Genomic DNA, 10,213 nt, shown 5'->3' on the forward strand with positions numbered 1-10,213 from the left:
CCGACGACCCCGCCTCAGCCGACCTCGGCGTGGCCGACCCCGAGGCGGTCGACATCGACGCCCCCTACTCGGAGTCCTCTGGTGTGGGTTTTGATTACTCATTAATTGCAAAACTCATTTCTTAATAAAATAAGGGTTTCATTTCCCTTCCACATCTGCTTCCCCAACTATTAATAATTATTCACATTCCACCCTACTAGCAAAAATGCAAATTAAAATACTTTCACCAAAACTCATTACCATTACCAAGTATTTGATACTCATTCCGATTCCGATTCTGATTCTCATGTGCGAACCAAACACACCCTAATTAAGGACAACTTGCCTAGATGATAAAGTTAAATAATTTTACATTGTTTTTATGCTAAAATGCTCATATTTTACTGAATGCAATGGAATGATTTCCTTGTTACATATCAACTATCGGCAAAGTGTTGTGTTCCTTTTCGAATTCTCTCATTTTTCTACTACTTATTAGTAAAATCCAAGCTCAGCCTAGGGTCCGAGCAAGATAGCAAGTACAAGTAATTGTATTTTGCCGGCCAATTGCCTAGATTTATAAGTGTTTGTATATCTATATATCTAGATAAATTGTTAATGCACAAATATTATTTTACATGTATAGGCTTCTCGTCAATCGGATAGTAACTGATGGATGGTATACTAGGCCTGGGCCACATGGACCGACCGAAGAAAGCAATTGGATCAAGGAAGTCCAAGAAGGATGACAACACGGAGTAACTTAAGAGTTTATTAAGGATTTGACCTACTATTCCTAATGTAACAAGGATTGAGCTTAGTATAATAGAATTATGTTTTATTATTCCTAATGTAACAATGACTCTCAATATGAAGTAGCCTAGGATTCTTATTGTTTGTAAGGCTCTAGGCCCAAAAATATGTATAAATAGACTTTCTATACATGGCGAAAGGAAGAACAATTCTGAATAATAAAATACATATATTCTCTCTCTAAATTCTCTCCATATTATCTTTATATTCTTCCTATATTCTCATTATTCTTGGAAGTGTTGGCCAACCTTTCTCTACCCAAAAATCATAAAACTAACATTGGCACCGTCCGTGGGGATCGATACAAAAAGCTTTGTACGTTCCTCTAAACCTCGAAAAAACACATGGTGACAACATGACGAAATACGCAGACCGATCAACCAATTAGGGATTTGCAATCCCCTTCTCATGTTCTGTCCAACCAACCAACTCTCTCACAGGAAGCCGTCTCAAGGAACCCTTGAAAGGGGGAAGGAACTCATTCGAGTACACACTCACCGATCATCGGCGTCCCACAGACCCAGCTGGCTGAACTCCCACCCGAAATAGTGGAACTTGTTAAACACCTTCTTGAAGTCCTGTACCGTGGTCGTACAACACGGGGCGAGCCCCCACTGGACCTCTCTCGAGCGAGCATAGCAACTTGAACAGGCAATAGAAGCCCACCAAGGAAATACCACGAAGCGACCTCAGTTCACGATCGCCTAGGGCCCCAAAATCCACAACACAACTCCTCACGAACTAAACGAGAAAACTTTGTAGTGGAAAGCCCACGACGAAAAGTCAGACATAACCCCCGATGACGAGCCAAAGCTACCTGAATAGCTACCCCTTATGTAGGAGGACTCCAGGCAAGGAAGTAGGAACCACGTAGAGAAGAAATACCGCAAGACATGGCAGAAAGTTGCAGTGAAACCCCGGATCGCAATTGGGAGAACCGAGACTAAGAGGTAGCAGAACTCGCCAGGAGAAGTAAGAGACCTCCAAAAGAAAATCGAAGGAGGAATTGACCAACCAACCACTCGATCCCTATTACCTACCAGTCCGTTCACTTTAGAGATACAAGAATATAGTGCACCTAGGGACTTTAAATGCCCACATACGATGGAACAGAAGATCTCACTGATCACCTAATCGGTTTTCAAGCAAAAAAGATAGTAATAGGAGTAGATGACCTGATGTACTGCCGAGCCTTTTTCTCGACACTAGAAGGAGTCGTGCTCGTGCAACGATGGTTTTTTATCATTACTATCGTCTATTGACTGCTTCGAGACCTCAGGTGAACGATTACTAAATTTCTTTGTGGGGAGCATGAAAACCAAAAAGCACTTCATGACCTTGACCACCATACAATAAAAGGAGAAGCTGAGACACTGAAAGAATTTTTGAGAAGATGGCAAAAAGAAATACAAACGGTGGAGGATCTGGATGACCAGACAGCCTTAACACTCTTCATGGAGGCCTTAAGATCAGGAAACCTATTCGCCAGCCTGTGAAGGGATACACACAAGACATACAGCGAGCCAACAAATATGCAGGGATGGAAGAAACCTTACGAAAAAGCAAAAGCGGGAAGTAAAGTGACCCCGTGATGAGGCAGAAATGCATCCAATGAACCGACCGTCAAAAAGAGAAAGTAGACCAAGTACCCACAGAAGACCAATCAACCCTCGTCATGAAGAGGGCCCCATACCTAGGACCCAGCAAGTGTATGAGATACAACCACCCCGCCCCACGTCTATAATGAACCTGCTACCGCCACCTTCCTTACAACCAGATGACCGACCATTTAAGTTTGATCGGAGACAACTCTGTATTGTTGGATGTTGGCTAGGTTGGCCGAGTTCAACCCCTACTCGATTTGAGACGCGGCGATGGTACCATGGAGGGATGTGGTTAAATTCATGGTTAAGCGTGCTTGACTTACAGCAGTTACAGGATGAGTGACCGATTGTCTTATGCAATGATAATAAATAAGATTCAAGGGCAAAGTCTTTCTCATTTTGGATGATTTTTTGAAGAAACTTGTTTTTGTACATGGACAACGTAACTGTATGTCGCTCTATCTAGATTTAGCAATCTCAATGATTTTAAAATCGTTATTTCAAATGAGAATGATGATTATTCTTCTTCAATGTCAAATGTTGTATACAATTAGGCTTTTAAGAATTCGTAGCTTTAATACTTAAATTGTAGTCTTTGGTTTTTAGACCTTTTGTAAAATATTTATGTAATGTACTTTAATAATTTTGTAGTATATGATATGAATTTATTTTTAGATCAATTTTTATATTGTGATCTAAATTTTATTTTATAATATTGATAATACTCTTATCATGCATCGCATGGGTGACATACTAATTTCAATAAAAAGGCACAAGCAAATTTTTATCCCAACAAAGTTTTAGGTCTAAAAAATGCAGTTTCATTGTTCATCCAATTGTTCCTCCATTTTTTTTTAATCCTTGTTGCTTGTGATGATAGATCAAAACTCACACGGAATTACTCTATATGTCTCATTTTATTTGTCCTGTTTACTATTCATTGGTCAAACTAACTCTTTCTTCATTGCTTATTTTCTTTAGTATTTTTTAAATTATTTTTATATTTAATTTTTGTGTGTTTAATAGTACTTTTAATCTAATTTTTAAATATATAAATTTTATATATTAATATTAAACTTAATATTATGAAAAATTGAATTAAAAATAACTTTAATCAAATCCCGTTAATCGAACCAGACAAATAAAGTAAAACGGAGGAAGTATAATACAAGTTCATAGTTTTGTCAACATTTAGCATACAGGAGAAAATGCAAAGCAGTTTGAGTTCACTAATAGATGCTAATCTACTTCTACCTCTACTCCTTTCTGCACATGCCAAAAAGGTTAAGGATACAAATTTGTAATCACAAGGTCACGAGTTTGAATCTCAACCTTCGTATAGTAACTGTAGGTTTTTCCCATCACCCAAACAAAGTAGGTAGCCTCTAACTCCAACTCCAAGTGTGCGCATCTCGTAAAATCATATGTCACTACAAGAAAATGCAAAAACATAACACTAAAAGGAAATTGTTTTTTTTTTTGTTTTTTTTGTTTTGTTTTGTTTTTTTTTTTTTTACAAAAGTGTTGTCTTTAGGTAAAAGACAACAGTTTTGTCCAAAACCGTTGCACTTTTGTCAAAGACAACGAACTGTTGTCTTTAGTATGTTGTCTTTATGCATTTTGTAAAAAGACAACACCACAACGATAACGATTTTTTAAAACCGTTGTCTATGTGCATTTTTTTCATTATAAAAGACTAACGGTTTTATTTAACCGTTGTCATTGGTGTGTTGTCTTTATGTGTACTTGAATACACAACACTACAAAACACTACAAAGATAACAATTTTTTGAGCCTCTTTTTTTTTTTTTTTTTAAAGATAACGATTTTATTTAACCGTTGTTATTGGAGTGTTATTTTTAAGCGCACTTGAATACACAAATACTTCAAAGACAATGATTTTTTTAAAAAGGTTGTCTTTGTGCATTTTTTATATTTTAAATAAAACAAAGATTTTATTTAACCGTTGTCGTTAGTGTATTGTCTTTAAGCCCACTTGAATACAAAACACTTCAAAACAACGATTTTCTAAAATCATTGTCTTTGTGCATTTTTTTTATTTAAAAAAAGTAATTTTATTTAACCATTATAGTTGGTATATTGCCTTTTAAGCGCACTTGAATACACAATACTTAAAAGACGATGATTTTGTAAAATTAATTTTATTTATCTGTTGTCATTGATGTATTGCATTTAAGCTAACTTTTAATACATTACACTTACTCCTTCTATCCCATTTTATAGTCATGTTCACTATTCATTGGTCAAACCAACTTTTACTTCATCACCTTTTTTTTTTTATTTTTAAATTTATTTTTTTGTGATTAATAATATTTTTAATATAGCCTCTAAATATATACTCCCTCTGTCCCATTTTACATGTCTTAATTTCCTTTTTAGTTTGTCCCAAAAATGTTGTCATCTTTCCAAAATTGAACATTACCACCATTCTACTTTTCCTAATTTAACCCTAGGACTTTTGCTTCCTTTATTACTTTTATTTCCAAAAGTGAAAAACTAAAGAACATAATTAGAAAGTACATTACATTTACTTTAATTTCTTAAAAAGCGCTCAAAAAGCAAATAAGACAACCAATTCGGGATGGAGGGAGTAACATTTATATACTAATACTAAACTTAATATTATGAAAATTTGAATTAAAAATAAAACATTGTTAATCGAACCAAACAAAATGGGAAAATGGGACAAAAGAAGTATAATACAAGTCCATAGTGTTGTCAACATTTAGCATATAAGAGAAAACACAAAGCAGGTCGAGTTCACTACTTTTTATATAGATGCTAATCTACTTCTACTTCTACTTCTTTCTGCACAAGCCAAAAAAAGTTAAAAGATACAAATTTGTAACTACAAAATCACGAGTTTGAATTTCCGTCTTTGTTTTGTAATTACAAAATCACGAGTTTGAATTCCCGTCTTTGTATAGTAGCTGCGAATTTCCCTCCTCGCCCAAACAAAGTAGGCAGCTTCCAACTCCAACTCCAACTCCAAGTGTGCACATCTCGCAAAATCATATGTATTTAGAGGACTAAAACTCCCTTGAAGATAATTTCTCACCTTTTTTTTGGTGTAGCCTACATTTCTGAATCTTCAACCTCAGATCTTACCACAAAGCTGGGAAATGCTAGAGTTATGTCCCTGAAGTATAATAAACCAAAAAACAAAAAAATAAAGATGGTGTTAATTTGCAGGCAGCTAATGTAAGGATCAGAAAGCATAGATCTCATCAAACCCTGTGAAGCACTTTCCAAACTAAAGAACAGCTATCATCACAAAATAGACAATCAACTCCCAGGAATGAATGAACACTTACGTCAGATATGGAAGAGTCATGTTCTTTATAAGAGAGGGATTCTTCATTACAAATTCCTTCCACTCTTCTGGATCAATTCTTCCATCACCGTTGACATCTGCATCTTTGAATGACTGTAACGAAAATAATCCCACCCAAATGTGGTGATTGTTAAGAGTCCCACATTGAAAAAGATATGGCGAGTTTATTATTTAATTGATTAGATTAAGTCTTTTAGCGTGGTACACACAGGTAGTCTTCACCTTATCTACAATTGTTTCAACAACATCATCTGACAGATCCAGTTCTGATTCATTTAATAGTGCCAAAACCATCTCTTTCAACTGTAAACCATAACCCATATGTCACAAGTAATATTGGTCAGCTGATACAAAATAAAAATAATAATAACAACGATGATAATTATATATAAGAATAAATCATACTTCGTCTCTCTCGATAAAACCAGTGTGCCTTAAATCATATATCCTGAAAGCAACTGCAAAACAGTTTAGTGAAAATAAATAACATGCAATGTTGAATCGTATGAACAGATATCTCAAACCCAAGAGACATTTAAGGACAGCACATGAATGGGCTAATGATCCAAGATGAATGGTTGTCTTACATGTGATTTTCGCTGCTGTTGGCGCATTTGGGTGGAATACACTCAAAGATCGGACAAATTCTCCAAATTCAATCACTCCATTGCGTTTTATATCAAAGAGATCGAATATCTGCATATGCAATCAGAAATGAAAGCTAAGTGAAGGATAACCCCACCATTGCAAATTGGAGCAGGAAACCTCACTGGCAAGATATTTAGTAGATTACGGCATCTATCTAACTATATCTTAAAATTCTGTACACACCATACCCTGTCTGCAAATAGATTCCTCCTATCTTTGTTCTGGAACAGTGCAAGCTGAAACTCTTCCTGAGATCAAGAACCACAAGCATCAATTTAGATTATATAAAAATAAAAATAACTAAATGTTGGGCGGAGGCCAGTAAAGGGCCAAGTCCAGCACCCAGCCTCTCGAAAATGTGGTGGCAGTACAAGGAAATAAAATTGGGCCTTCGCGACAAGCTATAGCTTTTGGTGTAGTAGTAAATGCTTGATCCTAACACTAAATAAATAAATAAAAAGAATAAAATCTAGAACCCTGGAAGCAGAAGACATCAGTACCTTATGAATGAGCCCATCATTGTTTACGGAGGCACTTATTTTTTTAAATAGCTCATATAATGCCTCTACTTCACTTACTGTGACTGCAAGAAAATAAAGCAACACGTCTGTAATCATTTATTTTGGAACTAATTTTAGGAATCGAAGTTAGAATGACTGCCAATATGTAAAAAAACACTTGTTCGATTAGATGACAACCATTTCATGACTATTGCAACAAATTTATACAATTATTATGAATGAATCTTTCACAGATGATGGCAATTGAAAGTCATCAACTCTTCTCTCTGACATTCTCTTTTCTCCGAGATGGGAATACTCCAACAAACAGACAACTGCAGAGGCCAAGTATAAAAGTGGTACAAAAAATTTGATATTAACTACTCAAAGAAAAGTGTTTGAGCAGTTCCTCAGTGAATTAAAGATAGTAAATCGTATCCATATAGAGAAGTAGAAATGTGGTGTCTTCATTAGCTATTGACAACTCTTTCTCAAAGGAAAATCTGAAACTCAGACTTAGGTTAAGTACACCAACAATCTTGTCGCAACAAATTATTCAACAAATTTTTCCAATTTTGGTGGTCTTACCCCTCAAGTTCAACACTATCCAATCATTAAACCTATTTAACTCAATTAAAAATGCTAATGTGGACCAAACATGCACAAATGTTGAAAAGATGTAACAGGCAAAGTGGAAACAAAGGTCCCACCAGCCTTGCCAGTTTGCCGATTTCCCATTAGTGTTTAAAGGTTGAATTCTAGGTAACTTTTTAAAGAGCCAAGATGTTGACCAAGCAAATACAAAGTATGGAGCAGGACTCTCAAAAATAGAAAATACTCCATCTGTCCCATTTTCCCTTGCCTTGTTTAGTATTAATTAGTCAAACCAACTTTTTCTTCATTGCTTTTTTTTTAGTAAATTTTAATTATTTTTAAATTTGACTTTTGTGTTTAATAGTACTTTTAATGTAGTTTCTAAATATATAAATTTTATATACTAATAATAAACTTAATATTATGAAAAATTGAATTAAAAATAACTTCATTCAAGTCTCGTTAACCGAACCAAACAAACAAACAAAATAGGATAGAAAGAGTATTAGGAACCAAAAATGACAAAAAAAAAAAAAACACGAAAAATATAATGACCAAGGATGAAACACCATCATGAATTCCAATCTTGAAATTAAAAAAAAAGGGGTTAAACACTTTTTTATTTGCCTTGTCATACTTACAAGGTGTCTCAGCAGCAAGCACACTAGGCTCCTCATATCCAGGGGTGTGTTTGGGGGTTTTTGAGTAGAAGCAGCCCATCAAAGACACGCATACAAGTTTTTACTTTAGATGTAAATACTTGAGTTGGTGAAACTTCATGGAATAACCCTCCTGCAAGTATCAATAACTAAAACGAATTGATCAGCTTCATGTGCAGAATTTGATGATTCCAAACCATCCATTTGAATTAGAAGACACATAAATGTAAAATAATTACAGCATATATATATATATATATATAGTGACTGCCAATTCCGAGAACCAGTATAATGCTGGAAATCAACTTGTAATCTATTGCAGTGTTATTTTCCAATTCCAGACCAAAGTCCTCAAGACAAAAATTTCTTAAATTATCTTTATATATATCAAAGAGAAAATTATTAAGAATATTGAATTGAAAAGGATGTTTAGGTGATGAATTAATAAACAAAGGTAGACAATTTTTTATTAGATAAACAAATGTGAAATCTTTTGTATAAGAATAAATTAAACAGAAAGAAGACAAATAAGCCGAAGATGGCGAATCACAAGTTGATTGTTGGTTTGTCATCAAAATTGACTTTCATCCACAAGACTTAAGGGTGTATTTGGCATCTCCACAAAAACAGAGCTACGATCAAAACTAAAAACTTGTTTGAAAAAATAAACAAGAGTCTGATGGGCTTTAATCTTCTCTTCTAGGCCTCATCTCTCTCTAACTATGATATTTGATTTGTTCCAACTCATTTCCAAAATTCTTTAAGTTGAAACTTAGCAGAAAATAAAACTGATTTGGATTGTGTAAACGAGGACGATAAAACTACTAAACCAGGAATTTTCCCCATGAAATCTAGATTCCTACAATAACAAGATTATGATGATAAACTGGACCAAGAAAATCGTAAGAGACCATAAAATGGTGAAACGCTTAACCTCAGAAGAAAGATACATCAGAAAAAAAACAAGTATCAAATGGCGGCGATTCCAAAACAAATCAAGGGGGGCTCACTGTAATCGTACATAGCACATATAGATAGATACACATGAATGTATGAATATAACACATACAAACATGAATGAATGAATGAAGAAAAGTTGCATTCAATTCGGTGAAGAAACTTTTCATCAAACGACAATTCTGTTCCACCACTTGAAAATTCAAAAAGCAAAACACAAACTTTGAGGAAGACAAATGAGGACTGAGAACTGACCTTGAAAGAGAAGGGAATTGTTTGTTGTTGAGGCGGTGTGGTGTGAGCCTGGGGGGGAGAGAGAAAGGATCCAGGCCGCCCGCTACTACAACGTTTTATTTCTTTCTGCAAAATTTCTCAGAGAATCAGAGGAATCATTTAATAGCCATATATATAGACAGACACATCGCGACGTCATTTCTTTCTGCTAAATGTTTTCATATTCATTTAAAAAAATAGGTTACAGCTGTATGCTAAACGTCACCTAAAACACATTGGTGTATAAATCCGCAAATTGTACTTTGAATCATGCATCAAAACAACGTCGTTTTGATTAATGAAAACAGATGGTTGAAACGACCTCCATTCTGCATCGCTCACTTTAAATTTATATACACTGCAGTTACATTTCAACACAACTACAATTATATTTCGATATAACTACAGTTTCATTCTATAATATAAAAACAAATGTGAGGCAAGTGTCTTTTGAAATGAACTGTAGTATTAGTTACGGAGCTCCGTTACGACTTACGGCCACCGTTTCTCCTATTTACTGAAACGATGTCGTTTTGTGACCATGGTCCACAATGCATTGTGGACCATGGTCCACCGTATAACGACTGGTATAAATCAGCCTAGCGGCCCTCTAGGAGTGTTCAAACGGTTAACCGTTCAATTAATCAAACCGTTTTAATCGAAGTTTTTAAAGCTTTAATCGTTAACCAAATCGAAGTTTTTTTCGGTTAATTGATTAACCGAACTTTTTTAAACTAAGGGTGTGTTTGGTAGCCCGAAAAATGATTTCTATAAATCATTTTTCTGTCTTTTGGTGTTTGGCCGTGCCTGAAAAGTGCAGTCAACGGAAAA

At 34.9% G+C, this 10,213-nt stretch overlaps 1 protein-coding gene across 2 annotated transcripts; it reads right to left on the minus strand.

Annotated features, from left to right (window-relative positions):
• Positions 1-5,090: 5,090 nt before the first annotated feature.
• LOC116012299 (calcineurin B-like protein 7) lies at positions 5,091-9,476 on the minus strand. 2 transcript variants are annotated; one of them, XM_031251811.1, is made up of 9 exons: positions 9,365-9,476; positions 8,135-8,285; positions 6,900-6,982; positions 6,588-6,647; positions 6,339-6,447; positions 6,157-6,209; positions 5,974-6,054; positions 5,732-5,844; positions 5,091-5,556 (listed from the first exon to the last, which is right to left on the minus strand). In XM_031251811.1, the coding sequence occupies exons 2-9, from the start codon at positions 8,211-8,213 to the stop codon at positions 5,493-5,495; spliced, it is 642 nt and encodes a 213-aa protein (XP_031107671.1). In that variant the 5' UTR covers positions 8,214-8,285; positions 9,365-9,476; the 3' UTR covers positions 5,091-5,492. The 2 variants fall into 2 exon arrangements, with proteins under 2 accessions (XP_031107671.1, XP_031107672.1); XM_031251812.1 differs by having other exon boundaries at positions 8,135-8,301; positions 9,365-9,472.
• Between the last annotated feature and the right edge of the window lie 737 nt (positions 9,477-10,213).

Source organism: Ipomoea triloba, chromosome 3 (genome assembly GCF_003576645.1).
Source record: "Ipomoea triloba cultivar NCNSP0323 chromosome 3, ASM357664v1".
NCBI classification, from domain to species: domain Eukaryota; kingdom Viridiplantae; phylum Streptophyta; class Magnoliopsida; order Solanales; family Convolvulaceae; genus Ipomoea; species Ipomoea triloba.

Excerpts from the sequence above, each read along its gene's own strand:
- LOC116012299 (XM_031251811.1), bottom strand. The coding sequence starts at position 8,213 with ATGGGCTGCTTCTACTCAAAAACCCCCAAACACACCCCTGGATATGAG. Across the intron at positions 6,448-6,587 it reads GGAATCTATTTGCAGACAGG|ATATTCGATCTCTTTGATAT; the intron begins GTATGGTGTGTA and ends TTGCATATGCAG. Across the intron at positions 6,055-6,156 it reads GTTTTATCGAGAGAGACGAA|TTGAAAGAGATGGTTTTGGC; the intron begins GTATGATTTATT and ends TATGGTTTACAG.